The 22266-nt window shown below is 34.3% G+C and overlaps 1 protein-coding gene across 3 annotated transcripts in view; it reads left to right on the forward strand.

Moving 5' to 3' along the window:
- The first annotated feature begins 2031 nt into the window (after window positions 1-2031).
- BRDT (bromodomain testis associated) overlaps window positions 2032-22266 on the forward strand; it is a 49642-nt gene continuing 29407 nt past the window's right edge. The window contains exons 1-11 of one of the 3 annotated variants that reach the window (XM_063105273.1): window positions 2032-2223; window positions 3185-3322; window positions 4976-5091; window positions 10916-11087; window positions 11704-12057; window positions 14296-14424; window positions 15032-15220; window positions 16293-16462; window positions 16540-16829; window positions 16917-17030; window positions 17104-17259. In XM_063105273.1, the coding sequence (XP_062961343.1) occupies window positions 2035-2223; window positions 3185-3322; window positions 4976-5091; window positions 10916-11087; window positions 11704-12057; window positions 14296-14424; window positions 15032-15220; window positions 16293-16462; window positions 16540-16829; window positions 16917-17030; window positions 17104-17259 (2017 nt within the window). In that variant the 5' untranslated portion in view covers window positions 2032-2034. Of the gene's footprint in view, window positions 2224-3184; window positions 3323-4975; window positions 5104-10915; window positions 11088-11703; window positions 12058-14295; window positions 14425-15031; window positions 15221-16292; window positions 16463-16539; window positions 16830-16916; window positions 17031-17103; window positions 17260-22266 lie in introns of all 3 variants that reach the window. The other 2 variants (XM_063105271.1, XM_063105272.1) reach the window with 2 other exon arrangements.

The following is a 22266-nucleotide window of genomic DNA, read 5'->3' on the forward strand; positions in this document are numbered from 1 at the left end:
ATTACATGGATAAGTCTCACAAACATAATGTTGAGGAAAGGAAGCCAGATAAAACATTATACGTAGTAAATAACACTGTATTTATGTAAAAATTCAAAACAGTCACAACTTAAATCTATGGTTATAGAAGTTAGCATAGTGGTTAACCTTCATGGATGAGGCAGGGTATAGCAACTGGGACAGCCAACAAGTAGGCTGGCTCTAAATAATTCCAAACCAGGGTAAGAGTCAGTTTAGTTGTGACACTCTGGAATATCTCCATCTTGGTTCTTAATGACTTTTTTAAGTGTTCTATTTCATATGTGTATATATATATATAAAGATACATAAATGATATGTATATCTCATGAAGAGAAAAGTGAAATCGTGAGATGAAATAAATTATAAGACTAATAATTACCTCTAAGTTAATTTATTTTAATGTAGTGGTACTCAATCCTGGCTGTACATTAGAAGCATCAGAAAACTTTTTAAAAACTGATTCCTATGCCCTATTTCCAGAGGTCGGGGCCTGGGCATTGGTATTATTAAAAAGATCCTCAAAGGCTGGCTGGTTAGCTTAGTTGGTTACAGTGCAGAGTTATAACACCAAGGTCAAGGGTTCAGATCCCCTTACCAGCCAGCTGACAACAACAAAAAGCAAAAACAAAATCCACAGTACCTTCTACCCATTAAGATGGCTACTATTTAAAAAAAAAAAAAAAAAAAAAAGGCAAAACCAGAAAATAACTATTGGTGATGATGTGGAGAACTTGGAACCATTGTGCACTGTTGGGAATGTAAAATGGTGCAGTTGCTATGGAAAACAGGATGGGGTTCCTCAAAAATTAGAAATACAATTGCCATATGATCTAGCAGTTTCACTTCTGGGTATATTTGAGGGTGCTTCAAACAGTTCATGGAAAAATAGAATTAAAAGATAATACAAATCTTTGCATGAACTTTGTGAAGTACCCTCTTATATCACAATAATTTAAAGCAGGGTCTTGAGATATTTGTACACCTACATTCATAGCAGCACTATTCACAGTAGCCAAGAAGTGGAAGCAACTCAAGTGACATGGACGGATGAATGGATAAACAAAATGTGATACACACACAATGGAATATTGAGCTTTAAAAAGGAAGGAAATTCTGACATATGCTACAATATGGATGAACCTTGAGGACTTTATACTAAGTGAAATAAGCCATTCACAAAAATGACAAATACTTCATGATTCCACTTCTACAAAGTATCTAGAATAGTCAAATTCATAGAAATAGAAAGCAGGATGGTTGTTGCCAGGGGCTGGGGGAAGAGGAGAACAGGGAGTTGTTCAATGGGTATAGAGTTTCAGTGCTACAAGATGAAAAAGTTCTGGAGACTGGTTTCACAAAAATGTGAATATACTTAACACTACTCAACTCTACACTTAAAATAGGTAAAGATGCTAAATTTTGTTACATATTATACCACAATTAAAGATCTGCAAGTGACTAATATGCAACAGGAGTTGAGAACTAACACTGTTTTAATGCAAACAAAAGATATACTGGCTAATTGTTAATGTCAGTCTCTAAAAATGGGCAGATTAACCAAGAAAATGTTTTGCCTTTCCCCCTTCATTGAATGAACAATTATAGAATACCTATGTACTAATAATACCTTTAACATTCTCTGTTATTTCTTTTTACCAGGTATTTATAGACTTTTCCTGTTAAGACCTCAATTTGTGTTTTTAAAAGGTAGAAAAAAAAATACTGTGAAATGCTGAAACAATTTAAACCATCCAAGACTAACAAATACATAATGAAACAGTTTTTACTACTTCTATGGAAAAAGATTCGGATTTATTTAAAAATTAATTTGTCATTTGCTGCTTTTTCCTGTCTTAAGCAGGATGCTTTAAAACATATCTGTTAGTCTTGAATAATATTTTTCAGCACCTATAGAAACCATTTTAAAAGTGCTTCTAAGGTACTCAGTTTTTTCTTCTTCAGGACATGTACTTATAGACAACGTTAGACTATCAGGATTTGACACAGTTAAGGATGTCTCTGCCAAGTCGACAGACAGCTATTGTTAACCCTCCTCCACCAGAGTATATAAATACCAAGAAAAATGGGCGATTGACAAATCAACTGCAGTATCTACAAAAAGTTGTTCTAAAGGCTTTATGGAAGCATAGTTTTTCTTGGCCTTTTCGACATCCTGTGGATGCTGTGAAACTAAAGTTGCCTGTAAGTATGTCTTATAATTGTGTTAGTTTATTTTTTTTTATTTATTTATTTTTTAAAAGATGACCAGTAAGGGGATCTTAACCCTTGACTTGGTGTTGTCAGCACCACGCTCAGCCAGTGAGCAACCGGCCATCCCTATATGGGATCCGAACCCGTGGCCTTGGTGTTATCAGCACCACACTCTCCCGAGTGAGCCACGGGCCGCCCCCATTGTGTTAGTTTAAAAAAAAAGATAAATCCTGTAAATTTCTATAAGCAATAAAGAAGTCTTTAATTTTATAAAATATATTTAATTTAATAAACACCTGATTTATTCAGCAGCACTAAAGAATATCCCAATGAGTATTTTTTTCCCAAAAAACAAATGTCATTTTTCTGAGCACTGACATTCTTATTTTTAAGTTTGTGATAAATTATAGTACATGTTTTCTTGTTATAGCATATGTTCCTTGACCATTTGATGCAGGGTGATCATGAATATCACCTTTTCCATGAAGTCTCCAGACATTTCCTGGCAGACTTAGTTGCATCACAACTAAGAATTCATCTTTAGGTCTTATGTTAGAAATTTTTAGCGAACCCTTAACAAAATGGTTGAGTAATTTGTAATACAGCTAGTAAATGTTGGAGCTAGTATTTTACTCTGGATATGTCAGAGACTCCATAAATACCAGTTTCTTTTTCCTCATGCCGTTCACTTTTTATATTCCAGGATAGTTATACTCATAAATTCTTGTCTTTGTTAATCTTTATTGGCTTTTTTTTTCCCTGTGAAAAATAATGCCATGGCAGTCAGCTTTATTTCTCATTATTAAAGGTTGCGATTTCCAGATTATGGCTTTTTATAGGTAACGAATTGCTCAGTCTAGTTACATGTGTATAGTTTATTAAATTTCTTTTTGTACCAATAATTGTAGTGAATTCATTCTTAATAACGTTTAGAATTTCTTCAAAACTATAGGATTACTATACCATTATTAAAAAACCAATGGATTTAAATACAATTAAGAAGCGCTTGGAGAATAAATATTATGTGAAGGCTTCAGAATGTGTAGAAGACTTCAATACAATGTTCTCAAATTGTTATTTGTACAACAAGGTATGTAAGCCGTATGTTATACTTGCTGATTCTTTGCTACTACATATAGGAGAGAAATGTATAAACAAATGTGCTGATTTCAGATTTCAAGTCTTGATCTGAGATATTTTACATACTTGTAAGGAAAATATTTTTTCAGTGGATTTCACAATTTTCAAACATCAGTATTTGTTCAGTCCATTTGCTATAATATTTTTTGCCTGAATAGCTGTAATTATGTTTTAAAAAATGAAATACCAGTGATAGCTGGTTTCTATGAGTAAAGTATTTCAAAATGTTCTCTACTGCATTCCTACCATTTTAGTTATAAGACGAATGATAAACATTATTACACACTGTTCTTGATTAAACTTTCATGGTATGGATCCCTGGCCGTAATCTAAGTAGCCAAACACATTGCATACCTCTAAATTTCATGACACGTTGATTGAAAGGCCAGACACATTCTTTGTTACGTCTTAGTACTAGTACTTGCATTAGCCTGGATGATGATATATGTAGACATTTTGAATTTAATCTTCACAGTTGCTCTCAATCATAAATCTGGATTTGTGTATTTGGTTTTTTCCTCCATATAGCATTCCAGCTTCCCAGAGTATTATATCCTTTTCAAGCTGTTCCATGGTATCAAAATATTTTAAAGTTTTTATCCCATTTAAATATGAGAAATCTAAGTATTTGGCATTTAGTCTGTTCAAAATCATTAGTGACACAGAAATGTAAAACTTTGATTTCATTCCCAAGGTAACTATCAATTCCATAATATATTTATAAAAGACTTAAAACTATTAGCCAATGTGAATTTTTTTAAAAAATGAAATCAGTACAGGGCTGGCTGCTTAGCTCTGTTAGTTAGAGTGCAGTGTTTCAATACCAAGGTTGGGGGTTCAGATCCCCATACTTGCCAGCCACCAAAAAAAGAAAATCAGTACCAATGGTAATCAGTACCACTGACAACTGAATTTTAATTTAACAACAGTTCCTGAAGGGTCCTCTTCCTGAGCTACCTAACTTAGAAATAAGTGTTCTCTACTTTAAGCTGTTGCTTTGTAATTTACTTAATTTTTTCTCAGTAGTGAAGTAAAGCAAGAGGAAGATTTCTAAGCAGGTAAGATGTAAAAATTGAGTCAGTGCTCTCCACTGTCATTTTTATTTTTAAAATTTAAAAAAAAATTTCGGCAGCTGGCTGGAATGGGGATCTGAACCCTTGACTTTGGTATTGTAATACTGCACTCTAACCAACTGAGCTAATTAGCCAGCCCTCTGCTGTCATTTTATTATTTAGTTAATTGGAAACTGAATCACTTCAAGTCAAACCATGAGGAACTTTGCACAGCCACGAGCAAGTTTTGTTTTACTTTATTTGTGGGGTAGAAATTCTAATTTCTAATACCTTTTTGTGTTAGTAGGATTGGTTGGATTGTAATTCTCTGGTGCTTAGAAAGGAATCTGGGTCCTTTTTAGAAGTTGAGGGGGTAGGATGCTAGAAGTTAAAATGTGAGCTGCTTCACTGTTTTCTAAATTTCATTTAGGTGAGATAAGTACTGTCTAGGAGTACTATGTCACTGCCTTATATAAGGTAGCCTGAATTAAAGAAATTTGGTACAGTGACCATACTGTGTGTTCTTATGGTATATATAATATATTTTCTAGCCTGGAGATGACATTGTTGTTATGGCACAAACTCTAGAGGAGTTGTTTATGCAGCAATTACCTCAGATGCCCCAAGAAGAGCAAGTTGTGGGTGGTAAGGAAAGAATAAAGAAAGGTAAGCCAAGAGGTAGAGTTTATGTTCTCTCTCTGTCTCTGTCTCTCTCTCATGTGTGTATGTATGTGTGTGTAATGACAAACTAAATATAAAATCCCTCAAAGGAGACAGACATCCATAAGTCCTTCTATATCCTATTCTAGTGATACAAAAAGTCCATTTAAACAGTCTGTTAAACTTTAATCACAAAATTGGCTATCAAGCAAGAGCAGGGCAGATTGCATTGATTATAGACTTGGAGCCACGTTTCCTGTAGTGTAGTGCCTAGCCTATAAATTATAGATGCTATTACTATTTTCAGTGGATATTGTATCTGTGCTATACTGATAAGAGAGCCCAAATTGCCTATGTTCTCTGTACCAAAAGTTCCCATAGCTGACAATGAAATGTTACTGTTGGGTCTGAAGACCATCTTTTTTTCTAACTTTTTCTTAACTCAAAAAAATCTTTAGAGGGAAATTCACTAGAGCTAATAATCATATTATTTAAATATGAAGTTACAAAATTAATCTTAAGTATTCAAATGGATTTATTGCAGTGGTTAGCCAAGAATGTCATAGATCAAGTGCAGGTTTATCTTTGGATCATTCAACCTGTGTAATCTTGGTTAAGTTCCTTATTCATTCCACATTAGTTTCCTCATCTGTGATATCAGGAAAATATTTATCTATCATGGTTGTAAATGTTTGTACAGTATATAGTTAAGTGGCTGGGATATAAAAGGCTTCTAGTGGGTTCATAATAGTCGAGATTGTTTTTATTGATAGTACTTTTTTCTTTATTGTTAATAGATCTTTAAGATGGGTCATGACTTATAATTTGCTTTAACCAATCCTGTGAGATATCCAGTGGTTATTCATGTTTTTATTTTGTTCTTGTTTTGTAAAAGGTTATCTTGAGTCTGACAATGTAAGACCTAGGCTTCTACAGAGGATTAAAATAAGCCATTGTGAGATAGATAACATAGATCAGTATAGTACTTAAATAGTTAAAGCAAGGTGCTAATTATTGCTGACTTAAATTATTGTCTCTAGCAAGGTAAAACTTATTTATGTTTAGAATGCTCTCCTTTAAAAAAAAAAAGTGTTTAATACTTTTTTTTTTTTTTTTAAAGATGACCAGTAAGGGGATCTTAACTCTTGACTTGGTGTTGTCAGCACCACACTCTCCCAAGTGAGCTAACCGGCCATCCCTATATAGGGATCTGAACCCATGGCCTTGGTGTTATCAGCACCACACTCTCCCAAGTGAGCCATAGGCCGGCCCTTAATAATGTTTTCTTGATGGTTATGTTGGAGCTACTTGTTTCAAATGCTTAGGTTACTGCTAAGAACACAAGTTTTCCTCAGACAAAAGTTCTTTGACTTTGTTTTTCTGTCAATACATACTTGGATATTTGTCACATATAAGGCATATATTGTGTGGCTGCAAAGTAGTATAACCACCCTAGCCCTCAAGCTAAATTTACATTTTAGTTAGAAATAAAACTTTAAAAAAACAATAATGTGAGCTCTGCAAGTGAAGAAAGTAAAAATAAAATAAATACTAAGAGTGATAAATGTCAGGTGAAATTACATGTATTCTGTGCTGTAGTTCAAGAGAGTGAGAAATGGATTTGTGCTGGAAAATTTGGGAAGGGCTTTAGAAGTGATAGAACTTGAGTGTGAGTCTTTCATTTCTAGTAGTTCTGCTACATTCTTTTTTAAGGTATTAATCTCTTTGTAAATTTCCTCCTCCATATTCTGGATATCTTTTCTTGTTTCCTTGTGTTCTCTAATTAAGTCTTTTATTTCTTCAAACTTTCTTAAGATCATTGCTCAGAATTCTTTTTCAGACATTTCAAGGATTCCCTGTTCTATGAGGTCTGGAATTTGAGCATTACTGTATTCCTTTGGTGGTGTCATATCTTCTTGTTTGTTTGTAGTTCTAGGGTTTTTTCATTGATGTTTGGTCATCTGGTAGAGGACTTGCTTCTTCTGTTACTCTGGGGTTGGTTATGAGGATAAAGACTTCCTCCTCTATTTGCAGGCTCTACTTACTGATGACTCTTCTTATATCAGTGTAGTCAAGTGAGTGGCAGGTTGCCTGTAGAGAGGCCCTGGCTGCTACTGTGGTAGTGAACTGTCCTTGTGGTGACAGAAGGTGTGGCAGTATCTATATTACACCACCTTGTCTCCTGTTCTAGCTTTCCATGGCTGTAGACTGAGCCCCTGTGCTGTGCAGGTCTCAGCTCACCTTGGCACCTAGTGGGCTGTGTGCACTTCCTTCCTCCCCAGGGCCTTAGACTAGACCTCAGCTCCACAAGGGTCTGGTCTCAGCTCGCTTCAGTGGCTGCTGGGCTGTAAGCACTTCCCTTCTCCCCAAGGCCTTAGACTGAGCCCTGGTGCCATGTGGGTCTCGGCTCACCTTGGCAGCTGCTGGGGTACGGGTGCTGCCCCTCGGGGCCTTAGACTGGACCCAGTGCCACAAGAGTCTGGTCATGGCTCACTTCAGCGGCTGCTGGGCTGTGTGCGCTTCCCTCCCATCCCTAGACTGAGCCCCAGTGCCACAGGCGTCTAGTCTCGGCTCACCTCAGTGGCTGCTGGGCTCCAATATCTCATCTTTAAAATCCACCTTTACTCACATCTTTCTTCCAGCTACTGTCCCTCTCCCCACTTTTTTTCTTTCATCCTATACACTCATCAACTCACTTCAGTATAGGTTCTAGCTTTATACACCACCAAAAGGTTATTGCCATTCAAGGTCACTTGAAGTCTACATGTTCCAAAATTTTTCTGTTCTCATTTTTTACCTCTATCAGTATTTGCTATAAGAAGTCTACTGTGTCTTTCTTGAAATGCCTTTCTTTATATCTTGGTGTACACACTAATTGTGTAGGCTTACCTCTCACTCTACAGTCCTCTTGGCCTCTTCTATTCAATCTCTAAATATTGTTTTTTTCAAAGGGCTTGATATTAGATATTCTTTTTCTAAATTACACCTGTGTGTTATTAATCCCCAAATTTATGTATCTAATATATTCTTCTCCTCTGAAAAATAATTTCTTATCTTCAATCCACGCAATATCTTCGCTTGGAAGTCTTATACACATCTCACACTTAACATGTTCACAGTTAAACACTGACCATAACAGAAAATGGCACTAATCTATACACAGTTGTTCAAGTCAGAAGCCTAGGAATCATCCTTGATTCCTTCCTTGCCTTAATATTTTTTCACACATTCTGTGCACTAGTAAGTCATTTGGACTCAACCTCCAAATTGCTCTTATAACTCTCCTAGTCTAGGCTACCATTTTCTTACTCCCAGTTCTCCTGATTGTCTTGCCTGGTCTATTCTCTACACGATAGCAAAAGTGATTTTTTAAAAACAGACTAGAACATGTCATTCACCTGCTTAAAACTTGTCTTTGGCTTCTCATGGAAGAATGAAGTGTAAATTCCATACCATGATCGTTCTTGATAAGGTCCTTACTCAATGCTCCATTCTAATCTGAGTTACTTTCCTCTCACTAAGGTTTTCCCCACTGATTGTCTTGGAATACATTTTTACTTCTACCCTCTCCCCACTTTGTCCCATGTCCCTCATGGTTACTTTTTACCTTTACAGTGACGTCTTAATTGTCATCTTTAGAGAGGCCTTCCTTGGCTAGCCTCTCTATAGTAGGTCTCTGCCTTAATTTAGTCAGCACCCTATTTATTTCCTTCCTTAGACTTAGCATCACTAATAATCAATTTGATTACTTACTTTGATTACAGTAAGCTCCACAAGAATAGATACTTTGTCTGTCTTGTTCATTACTGTGATTCAGCACCTAGAATTGTGCCCAATATGGAATAGACATGCAATAAATATTTATCATATTCCTCTTTTGTACCAAGCACTATACTAGGCACAAGAGATATGGGGGTGTCCAAAACAAAATCCCCTTACCCTTATAGAGCTTTTCATTCTAGTTGGAGATGTAGACAAAATGAAATAAATATGTGTATTCCTCACTATAAATATCTGTCTGGCTCCCTAGTTCAAAGAAAAAAAGTTGGACTATCAGAGGATGTGCAGATATCTGAATCTATTTGATCCCTGAGTTTTAGTTAGTACTGAGAACTCAGATATTGAGGAGTATCAGCTCTATCTTAAAATACATTTAAATCTATTTAGCTCCTGAGTTTGTTTAACAAGAATCGGTGAGCCAGGGTTATCTCTGTATTGTATATCAAATGTAATAAATGGAAAAAATAAAGCATAATAGAGCTAGAGAGTGGTGGGGGTAGAGAGAGAGGGTTGTTTTATATAGGGTGATTGAGAAGGTGACATTTGATTCAAGGCCTGAAGGATACATTGGTGTGAACCATGAGGATATCTTTATCCAGGCAGAACAAGTAGTCTGCTTGTGCTTAGCAAGTCTGAGGACAAGCAAGGCTAGTAGGCTACAGTGAAATAGGTGGGGGAGGGGAGTAACAGGAAGTGAGGTTGGAAGGAGGGCAGAGGTAGGGAGAAGAGGGCAGGCAGATCATGCAGATCCTTATGAGACATTGTGAGGACTTTTACCTGCAGAGAAGATTAGGAGATTAGATTGGAGGGCATTGAAGAGAAGTGTCATGATCTGAGTTGAGTTTTGAGAGATCACTTTGGTTGCTATCTTGAGAATAGACTGTACAAGAGCAGAAGAAAGACTAGTTAAAATGCTGCTGCAATAATCAATTCAGTTGAGAACTGTTGATGCCTTGGACCACTTGTGAGAAGTGGTTGGATTCTAGATATGAAGGTAGAGTTAACAGGATTTGCAGGTGGATTGGATATTGGGTTTGAGAGACAGAGTCAAAGATGACTCCAAGTCTTTTGGTTTGAGCAATTAGAAGAGTGGAGTTGCCTTGATGGAAGGATGGTCTTTTCAAATTATAAATGTCAGAATGATGTGATCCAAATGTCTTAGGTTACGGCTTTCTCTGGGAACATACAAGGCCGAAGAACATGCACAATTATTCCTTTGGCAGAATTGTTTGAAGGATGTATTGATAAAAGAATCATATTCATATCTTCTGTGTCAGCTAGTGATAAAAATTTTAAAGTCCGTGGATATTTATGCAGAGAATTCTGAAGACCTCACATAGTATTATATCATTTGTCTCCAGGATATCTGAAATTTTTGCTCATGTTCACAGCTATCTTATGCTAACCACGATGTTCTATTAGTCTTGGTTGAAGCCAGGCGTCTTTTTGAATAAAATTGATAAACCTAGCATTAATAACAGGGTTTGACACCAAGATCAAGAGTTCAGATCCCCTTACCAGCCAGCCACAAACAAAACCAAAGACAAAAACCAGGGTTTGAGGCCGGCCCGTGGCTCACTCTGTAGAGTGCGGTGCTGATAACACCAAGGCCACGGGTTCGGATCCTATATAGGGATGGCCGGTTTGCTCACTGGCTGAGCGTGGTGCTGACAACACCAAGCCAAGGGTTGAGATCCCCTTACCGGTCATCTTTTAGAAAAAAAAAAAAAAATACAGGGTTTGAAGTCTCCAATATTATATCTAAATAGGTTAACACCGTCAGCAGGGTTGGCCGGTTAGTTCAGTTGTTTAGAGCACCACCTTGTAACACCAAGGTCAGGGGTTGAGATCCCCTTACAATCAAACAAAAACAAAAATAAAAACAAAATAATACTGTCAACAACAGTGTGTGTATGAGGATTTCAAAGGAGAATGGGAGTGTACTGTGTTTATATTGCTAAAAACTTAAACTAATTAAAGTAGAATACTAAGAGAGAAAATGGTATTTTATACTTACTCATATATTTGACTCTTGCTCACACTTTACTGGACACTCATCAAAATGTAGCAGTTACTTCAGCTAAAGAAAAACCATCCGCCAAAGCAACAGAAAAAGTATTTAAGCAGCAAGTGATTCCCTCTGCGTTTGCTGAGACACCTGTTTCTCCCTTAAGCATGCCACAAGGGGCGCCACTCAACTGTAGCTCACAAACTGTGGCCCAGGTAAGTTTATTGTAGTTTTAAAATAATTGGTTCCTGAAATACTTCAGAGTAACTTGGGATGTTGTAATGTTTATACTTTTTTTTAAGTTGACTTCAGATTGCTGAACAATTTTCATATCATACAATTTCTGCCACTCTGTACATTTTGTAAAAGGAGACCTAGTATGTAACCAAATTTTAAATTTCTTAGGTAGAATTTGAACTGTTTTAATGTTTTGATAGTATTAATATCAGAAGCTGTCTATCTACAAAGTTCCCTTTTAAAAATTGTATATTCTAGCTGATTTCAGGTATTCAGAAACTTTTTTTTGGAATAACTATGACTTTGATTTTCTATTTTCTATTTATCTCAAGGATTTGCACAAGACAGTTCTTTGGGATATGGGAAGGAAATATTAAAACTATTTATTTTGCCTATAAAAGAGAAATTAACCTTTACTAATATTTAATACACAGATTGACAACAGTATGTGTAAATTATATAAAGACTTGGTGCCAGTAATCATTCCCTGTTTTTTAATCAATAAAGGTAATGACAAAAAAAGTTTTAGAAAACTATTGCTCTGAGTGTTACCTTAAATATAGTTTTTTTTATTATTGAATTGTTTTGTTTTAGGTTACAAGGGGTGTGAAGAGGAAAGCAGATACAACAACTCCTACATCTTCAGTAGTTAAATCAAGTAGTGAATCTTCTCCAGCACTTATAGAAAAAAAATCAATGAGAATGCCACCCGTAAAAGAGAATGTGCTGAAGAATGCTTTGCCTGATTCTCAGCAACAGTATAAAGTTGTAAAGACTGCTAAAGTAACCGAACAATTAAGGCGCTGTAGTGAGATTCTTAAAGAAATGCTTGGAAAGAAACATTTATCATATGCATGGCCTTTTTATAATCCTGTTGATGTTAAGGCTTTGGGAATTCATAACTACTATGACATTGTCAAAAATCCAATGGATCTTGGAACTATTAAGGTAAATATTGCCTTAATAGGAGGAACTTCTTTTCTTGATTATGAAAGTAATTTGTCATTGCAAAGAAATTTAAAAATCTGGAAAAAGCTGAAGAAAATTAAAATCACCAGAGTTATACCACCTGGAGTGAATCATTGGAACATTTGAAAATATCTTTTCATTTTCTTTTAGTTAAATAAATCATGGTTCTTTACCACAATATTTGAGTTACAGTATGTAATATAATCTTTTTCTTTTTCATTTAAAAAAAATCTTTTTTCTTATGCAATATAATCTTTACCCTGAATTTTCGCTTGCTGTATTTGTTACATATCCTTCAAGAATATTTTTAATGATTGTATAATTCTGGCTTTTTTTTTTTTTTTTTTTTTTTTTTGTCTTCTGCTGGACTGGTAAGTTTTCTTTATTGCTGATTTGGAAGCTCTAAATTATTGGGAAATTTTAAATGTTATGTGTATTCTAAAAGAATAGAAGTATAGGATCTACAAAATTACTCAATATTTTCATCTTCCTCCTGATTGACTTGCCCATTATATTCCCTATTCTTTATTGTTGTCTAGATGTTTGGTTCTTTTAAACACAGTTTTGTTTCATTTTTTTCATCAGCAACATAAACTAAAGTATATTAACATGTTAATAATTTTTGTGCTCAGCCTCATTTCTTGCATCCTACTCTTTCCCTCGGGTTTTTTTCTTTTTGTTGAAGTGCAAAATTAGTGGTTCTTCCATGAGAGTTTATAGGTAGTAAATTCTTAGTAGCTGTATGTCTTAACGTGTCTATATTTTGTGCTTATTCTTGAATGATTGTTTAACTGAGTATAGAATTCTAGACTGACAGTAATCTTTTCTCAGCACTTGGAAGATATATTCTGGCATCTATTGTTGCTGATAACATAGATATCTGCTGTCAGTCTACTTGTCATCTCTTTGTAGGTAATCTGTCTTTTCTCTTTCTCTTGTGCATTTAATTTTATTCATCTTGATTGGAAATTAGCACCTTCAGTCTGAAGATTCATGTCTTAAGTTCTGGGAAAAAGTTTAATGATTATATCTTCAAAATACTGCTTTCCTTTTATACAGACTCAGAGGTCATGAAACATTGCCTGAAGTAGGTAAACCTGAGCTGGGTCTCAAAGGATAGATAGGATTTAGTAGGTTACAGGATATTCCAGGCAGGGGGAACAACTTGTAGGACAGCCTTAAGGTGAAGAGAACGTATTCAGAATAGTATATTTAAGCCAACTTGAAACACATGGAGAATATGATGGAATGACTGGGGAAAAATGAGACTGGAAGGAAATCTGAGTCTTTAACAAGAAAGACAATCTTAAAGAGGCCAAGAGCTACCATTAAACATGAGAATAATGCCCTTATATTTGATTTGTATGTCTTCTCTAGCAGCAATGTGAAGACTGGTTAGAAGTCTATCACAGGATTTCAAGGACAAGATGATGGTGACTTTAATTTAGTTCTCTGAAACCATTCTCAATTGCCAATGACTTGATTGGTACAAAATAATATTTCATGTTTTAGTTTTACATTTCTTTAATTACAAATGAGGTCTGGCATGTTGCATTTGTTTATTGGCTTTTCGTGTTTGTTTGTGAATTGTCCATTACTATATACATGTTTTGCCCAGCAGTCTATAGGATTTTCTTGTTTTTCTGTTTATAGTGGCAGCCTAACTGGCTACTCTACATCCCACTCTTTTATTCACCTTACATGCAGCCACCTAAAAATGTAACCCATGCTCATATTATTCTTCCATTCCATTTTTAATGTCTTTTCATTCCCAGGAGAATTTTAATATAAATCTTTTATTCAAATGTTCAAGGTTGGTTTAAGAAGATTATCTTCTCATTGCTTTCCTACTGTCAAATTTACCTACCCAAGATTATTTGAAAACACACTGTGGGGTTTTTTTGCCTTTGTGATTTTGTTCCTGTTCTCTTTACTTGGTATGCCTTCCTTCCTTATCTGTACTCAACAAAATTCATTGGATTTTTTCAAAGTCTTAAAAATATAAAACAAATGCAGCAGAATTTTAACATTTGCCAATGGGCCACTTTTTGTTATTTGTTATTTTCTGAATTCTTCTGTATGTCTGAATTATTTCATAATATAAACACTTAAGACAGGTGCTCAAATAATAATTAAATTGAACTATATTATTTGTGAATCCTGTGATTTTTTTTTTCATTTTAATGTCTCTAGGTTAATAATTTTTTCTTAATGTAGGAAAAAATGGACAACCAAGACTATAAGGATGCATATGAATTTGCTGCAGATGTTAGATTAATGTTCATGAATTGCTACAAATACAATCCTCCAGATCATGAAGTAGTGACAATGGCAAGAATGCTGCAGGTGAGTAACAACAATGTTACTTGTGCTCTGGAAGTGCTTTTCCTCTGAACATAGTTTAAAAATTTACAGCCATAACTTGAGATAAAGAGTAATACCCCCACCCCTAAGTAGTACAAAACAATTTGTGTATTATTCTTTTAAAACTGTGGGGGTTGTTTTTTGAGTTACTGCATCCTTTAGCAGCAATTCTTTTAATAAAGCTGCCCTGCATACAGAGGAACGTGGGAAAATATTTAGTAAAGTGGGAACATTAGGTACTTGAGATAGGGTTGACTATAGTCCATGTCCCACTGAAGGGAACATTCAAGGACTTCCAAGGCTGAGCCATTGGAAGTTAATAGAATGAAGCACCAACGACAGGGCCCTTGAAAGAAGGTCCCCTATATATCTTGAGATGTTTATCTTGCCTGGAAAAATGAAGAAAAGTTGCTAAGGTTGGCAGGCAGAGAAGCATGAGTCTTATACTCATATTTATTCCGGTGTGTCTGAAAGGGAAAAAGGATTCTGGTTGAAATATGACACTGAAATGTACCTTTTGTTAAAAGGGTTTATTGCTGAATTAAATCAGAAATGCAGAAAACCTTAACAGTCTAACTTTCTGTTATAGGATGTTTTTGAAATGCATTTTGCAAAGATCTCTGATGTACCTGTTGAGAGTATGCCAGTATGTTACGTTAAAACAGATACCACAAAAACCCTTGGTAGAGAAAGCAGTAGTGAGGCTTCTTCTGAAGATAACTTTTCTGATGATTCTGAAGATGAACGAGTTCAGCATCTTGCAAAGCTTCAGAAGCAGGTAGCTGATTGTATTGATACAAGTTTTGATATTCTTTCTTCAAGCTGCTGACCTATTATAAAATCCTTTTTGTAGATTTAAAGCTGTCGTATTTAGCTCACTTAGTGTATTAGTCTGTTCCTGTTGCTTAAAACAAAATACTTGAAACTGGGTGATTATAAAGAAAATGAAATTTATTGCTTACAGTTTCTGAGGCTGGGAAGTCCAAAGTCCATCTGGTGGTGGTGACAGAGACCCAGGGGTCTTACATTGCAAGATGGTGGAAGCAGAGAGAGCAGAGAGAGAGAGAAAGATAGACTCTCCTCTTCTTTTAAAGCCCTTAGAACCTCACCCCTGACCACCATTGTTAATCCATTCACTTCTGCATGGTCCTACAATCCAATCATCTTTTCAAGGCTCCACCTTTCAATTACCATAATAGGATTTCCCACCCTCCTAACAGTCACAGTGGAGGCCAAGTTTCTAAAACTTAAAATTTGGAGGGCACAATTCAAGTTTCACTGAGTTTTAGGGGAACATAATTTAATCCACTACAGTTAGCAACTGTGGTTTTGTTTATTTACTGGTGCATATTTAATGTCTTTTCTACTCAAATATCTATATGTCATAAAATTCTGTTATTTTTAAAAATTCTGTTATTAATATTCATAGTTATAATGGGTGGTTGATTCTCATTGAAATGATTTATGACAATCTGAGATATTTTATGGATGAGATCTTATTTAACATTTGCTACCTTTTGTGATAAAATGCTAACTATCTCTGAGCTCAACCCCCAAAAATCAATAATTAAGACCACCTGGAACTTAAGACCACCTGTAAATGTTAATTATTCCTGGTTTGGTTTTAGATGAATATTTAAGTTTTGGGGTTGAACACATGATAATGTTTGTAGTTTAATGTATTCCCCTCCAAACAATGAATTTGTAATATGAAATAACTTGAAAGAAATGTAATATGAAATGAATTTCACAAAGGATACTCTTGACTTTGGAGTACCCTAATTTTTTTCTAGTTTCTTTAATTATTTAGAGCCATGAATGCTTAAAGATTTTTTTTTTTCCTGTATCAGCTGAAGGCTGTTCATCAACAGCTACAGGTTCTGTCCCAAGTACCTTTCCGTAAGCTAAAGAAAAAAAATGAAAAGTCTAAAAGGGAAAAGAAAAAAAAGGTTAATAGCAAAGATGAAAATCCAAGGAAAAAGTTTAAGCAAATGAAACTAAAGGAAAAGTCCAAGAGCAAGTAAGTATCTTTTTATGATGGCTTATTAAAATAATAACATCTATCATAAATTTGACTAAATTTAATTTTTGTTACAGTCAACCAAAGAAAAGGAAACAACAGCTCTTGGCTCTGAAATTTGAAGATGATGATAATGCTAAACCTATGAACTATGATGAGAAAAGGAAATTAAGTTTGGATATAAACAAACTCCCTGGAGATAAACTTGGGCGAGTAGTTCACATAATACAATCAAGAGAGCCTTCACTGAGAAACTCCAATCCTGATGAGATAGAGATAGATTTTGAAACACTGAAAGCATCAACACTAAGAGAACTAGAAAAATATGTTGTGGCATGTCTAAGAAAAAGACCACTAAAACCTCATAGTATGTATCTGTATGTTGATAGAAACTAGTCTGGTATGTGTGTTAATTTTTGGTTATACTCACTTTTTTCCCTTCTAAATTACACAGCTAAGAAAATAATGAAGTCCAAAGAAGAACTTCATTCACAGAAAAAACAGGAGTTGGAAAAGCAATTACTAGCCATCAGTAATCAGCTAAATTCTAGAAAACGTCTAACAAAATGTAGGTGGCAGTTTTTAAACGTTCCTGTGACTATTTAATTGTACTGGCATTTTATTGTTTCCCTATTTTGTAGCTGAGAAAATGCAATCATCCAAAGCCGCTGGAAGTGGTTCCCGGTTGAGTGAGAGCAGCAGCAGCAGCAGCAGTAGCAGCTGCAGCAGCAGGAGCAGCAGCAGCAGCAGCAGCAGCTCCTCAGAATCTGAGAGTAGTAGCAGTGATTCCGAATCAGGTTAGCTGTCCCCTTAGGTGTATCTCTGGTGGGAAATTTTTTTCTTGTAATACTGACACTTATATTGCACAGAAATATTTGTTACTTCCCCAGAACCTATAGTTTGAATATGACACTTAACTAATTGCATCTAGACAATCTTACTATTTTCACTAAAAGAGTTACTGTGTAAAATGAAACTTCATATTATACGTATGTGACCTTGTAGGTTTGTTCTGTTGAAAATAAGTCTATTAAAGATAGGATGGTCTCTTAATAAATAATATCAGATCTTAATACCAGAAAACATCGGATAATAAAATATTGATTTTCCCTTTTTAAAAATAAAATATGAGATTATTTGAGGGCATCTTTTACTTTACTTTCCATGATATATCAAATCACTCTAAACTGCAAAGTGTGTTCTGTTTGATAGTACATTCTGAATTGAATAATCATTTTGAATGAGGAAATTAGTCATCCTAGAAGCTGTAAAGCAGATTGTTTTTACTTTTCTGGTTTCTTCATTGTAGAGTATTATCTTCCCTCTATAGAAAAATGTACATTAAATTCAGATTCTCGGTTAAGCTAAAGTACCATATTATCTTGTATAATTTGGCAGTTGTATCAAGCTTAGGTCATTCATGTTTTCTTTGTGCTTTTCATTAACAGTTATGTAGGTGACAAGTAATCACTGCCTCAAAAATACTGACTTGGCAATGGTGTTCCATCATTATTGACCAAAAGGCAAATTCAGGATATAGGGCACTTTTGTGCCTAAAATTTGCTTTATTTTAAATGAGATATATCTTCTGTAATTCAGTTCTCTTTTTTAAAAAAACATTCCACACAGAATATTGTGATCAAGAATTCTTACCATTGTAGGAACAACCTTCTTTCTTCAGTCTGGTAGTAAGATCTGCTGGCTTGCAGTACATTCTATTTCACTTTTCGTCCTGTTTAGTTTGCATTTATATGGTGCTAATTGTTTTTACATTTCTAAAGCATATAGCGGTAAACATTTTTGTAAGAATAAACAGAATTTTTACCTTTGGAATTCATCCTACTAGAAAATTTAAAAATTAATTTAGGGCTCTGATTATATAGTATTTTCTTTATATTTGACTTCTAAGCATAAAACAATACTGGAAAAATCCATGTTGCATTTAGTATTTTAAATTGTAATTAGCATTTGTAACTTTATCTAATGAAGCATTTGTGGCCTAATAAGTTAGAGCACTTTGTCTTTTATTTGTAGGATAAAACTCTTATTGTAACTGTTAGTTTGAATTATCTAATTATATATTGACTATTGATCAATAAATGCCTTGACTATTAAAGTACCATATACAGTTTTTCAATAAAGTACCTTAATTTTCATATGAATTATCAGTTTTTGATACAATATTCCAATATGTTGCTTGAAGGAAAGAATGTTTATCATCAGCTTTATGTTCTTAAAATGGTGCAATATATATTTGATGTTTTCCTAACTTTCCAGTAGAATTACTCAACCTCAGAATTCTAATCTTAAACACTGATGGACTGAATTTTTATTTTATGACTGACATTCTTGTTTAATGTCATCTTTTTCAATTGTCATCTTTGCCAATTAAAAGGTGTTGTTTTTTAAAATATATTATTGTTAAAATCAAAGTAACAATTTTACCTACATTATGGATAGTGTACAGTTTGTAGGACTAAGGTCAATTTGTCTTCTAATGTGATAGTGTGAGTTGTCATTTATCTTTCAAATTTCAATTGTTTTATGAACTTTCAAACTGCTTTATCGGAAAAACACTATGTATGTTATAAATTGCCAATTCAAAGGCTAATGGGGAAAAAAATTATATCTTTGCTTAATATGATAAGTAAATGAAACAATAGGACGTTTTGTCCTGAATATTCACTTCAGTTGTACCCACTAAAATACTGTTAAGGCTCTCAATTCCTAGTGTGTAAGTTAATAACAGTTTTTACTTCCCTGGGAACAGCAACAATAAAAATTATAAACAAATAAAAGGACTGTAAATTGTGAAAAATAAGCAAATGAGACCATATTAATAGTAATACCGATTGTAAAAATAATTATAACATCTACTATTCTTTCATATCTTGATTTTTTGTTTGTTTGTTTTTATGGCTGGCAAGTACACCTACTATTCTTAATCATGCATGTGATATTCTCAAGAAACAGAGGATAAATCGTATGTCAAAGTTTCAAGCTTGGAGAAAATGGGGCTGGCTGTACACTGAGAAAATATAATTTGTGAAAATTAAGTACATCAACAATAACTCTGTGTGCTATATCAGAACCTGAAAATATGAATAAGATTTTATAACTTTAAAATTACTTATGATTTGTCTAGAACTGAAATTTATAATTGAATGTCATGATTCCCAGAGCTCTGGTTTTAACATGCTGTTTTTTGTTTTTTGTTTTTTTTTAAATGACCAGTAAGGCGATCTTAACCCTTGACTTGCTGTTGTCAGCACCACACTCTCCCAAGTGAGCCACAGGCAGGCCCTTAGTAGACTTTTGATTACTTATCCAAGATAGGAGATATTAATATAACTTCATTTCTTCAAAATTTTAGTAGAGGAAACTTTTCTGAAAGATTCTGTGGCAAATTCTCTTCTGATGCGATATTGATCTTTAGTAATTTTTTCTTAATCTATTTTTCAATACTTGTCTTCCTGGATTCTTATAACAACTTGGCTATATGCAATTTTCTAAACCAGGAGTGTGGTGCTGACAACACCAAGTCAAGGGTTAAGATCCCCTTACCAGTCATCTTTAAAAAAAAAAAAAAAAAAATTCTATCTGAATTGAAAGGAGCCAGGTAGATGCAGTGGAGCCAGGTAGACACAGTGTTAAAAGTATTCCAGGTGATTCTAATGTGCTGTCATGTTTGAGAACAACTGGTCTAGGTTGTTTTGATATTAGTTTGTATTCACTTTCTAACTCTAGTTGAAATGCCCTTGATAAAAGGAACAGGTAGTTTATGATTGGTTTGTTCTTAAGACTGAAATTACTACTACCAAATACTTCAAGAAAATTGCCAAAACGTTCTTTAAAGGGAGTGAATTTTTTATTTAAAAAACAAACTGCTTCCTTTTTATCAGAAAAACATGGTTTGGATGATAAGCTTGAGCAAATTATTTACCATCTCTGTACCTGCTTTCTTTCCTATAAAATAAGGAAGCAGAATCAGGTAGTGACTTACAATCATTTTTCTATATCCTATTCTCTATAGTGGAAGTGTGATTTATTTTTCCAATTTAAGAATCTTCAGTAATTATTTCTGCTGTATATGGCATCACATTCTGTTTTTGCATTATGCTGATATTTCTATTTAACTTTTCAAGGTTTTTTGTCCAAATTGGCTTGCTGATAATATTTGGTATCTCTGGAGAGATGCTTTGATAGGTAATGGGTATTAAATAAACCCTTTAATCAAATCTCTTTGATTCCAGCTCTTTTTTTAATTCTATGATTACATTTTTTGGACATTGTTTAAAAGGAAAACTTTGTAATAAAGGTTTTATATTGAGCTTTTGGGGAGCTGTGAAATTAGAACATATTGTATAACATGTATAATGTGAATTTGCTTAGTAGTTTACATATTATCCAATTCAAATTGGATGTGTGATTACATGCATACATGCATACAATTGTATGCATGTAATCACAGTTCCCTGGAGAAACTGGTGACAATATACATGTTGTCATTTTTCTCAATTTAATTGATGTTTGCTAGACCTGGTTTTGAGGGAGTTTTTTAAATTAAAATCTTTGTTTCCTTTTGCTAGTGTCTCCAGATTTTGAGGTGCTGATTTTTATAATAATTCTGAGCTTTAAGTTTACGTGTTAGAAAATTAAGATAATGTCCTTGAATATTTTTTAGCAGAACACCTATGTGGTGTGTCATGTTTTCATTATACTTAAAAGTTTATATTGTAGGATAATGTAGTTTATGTGCATGTTTAAATAATTAAGACAGATGTGTAAATGTGCATATATTATCACATTAAGGAAATCGGTTTATTGTTTTTGTTCAAAGCTGAAAATATAATTTCTCCCTTAAATGTAAAAGCTACCTGGATTTATATCCTAGATCTTTTCAGTCTGTCTCCTCTCTTCTTCTTCCACCTAACCCCCGACACTTACAATAATACTTAGCTGAGTGACATTAAGATGGTTCATGTCATTTTAAATACTTGAATTTTTTAAATTAAAGCATGTCGTTGAGTGGCTTTTAGCAATTTTAACAATGTCCAGCATCAAATATTTTAGGAGAGGAAAGAACAGTAACATATCTAATGGAAACTGATGGCATTTCAGGAGGCAGAAGGTAATTATTAAAATTAGAGTGTTTTAAGTTTGAATAATATTTGGTGTTGACCAGCCTTGGTGCCCTGGAGCCTGAAGCAAATAACACTCAGGTGGTTCAAGAAAGCTGACTTGGAGAGCTGTATCAAGGCAGTAACTATTAGTTTGTTGTCTCACCACACTGACCTAGGCTTGTGATTGGGCAGGATAGCACTAGAATCAATTGTAGGATAGACGAAAGAGGAACCTATTAGCACCATGACAGAGAGAGATCTCTTTTTATGTGCACTTCTACTGCCAGTGTCAGTTGTACGGGTATTTCTAAAGGCAAAAGAGGTACTATAAAAACATTTGTTGCTCTATAATTGAGGCTGCCAAATAGCTTGGAAGTAAAGGCAGTATTAATTAGATGGTTTGTTATAGTGCTTAGCAAGCAGAGCAGACCGTACCACAGAAATCAAATAGCTTTACTTTTAATAAAATATCCTCTCAGATAAATGACATGCCCTTTCTCTTATAGTAAATTCTTAATTATTTTAATTAAGCCTTTTATGGCTATGTTTATGGCTACTTGGTAAAAGATGATTTGGGTTAATTGATACTGCTTGTTTAAGACACTATTATCTTTGCTGTTGTAACTTGTTCATTTTTTTTTTTTTTCCTTTTAAAAAGATGACCGGCAAGGGGATCTTAAC

Source organism: Cynocephalus volans, chromosome 8 (genome assembly GCF_027409185.1).
Source record: "Cynocephalus volans isolate mCynVol1 chromosome 8, mCynVol1.pri, whole genome shotgun sequence".
In the NCBI taxonomy this organism is placed as follows: Eukaryota; Metazoa; Chordata; class Mammalia; order Dermoptera; family Cynocephalidae; genus Cynocephalus; species Cynocephalus volans.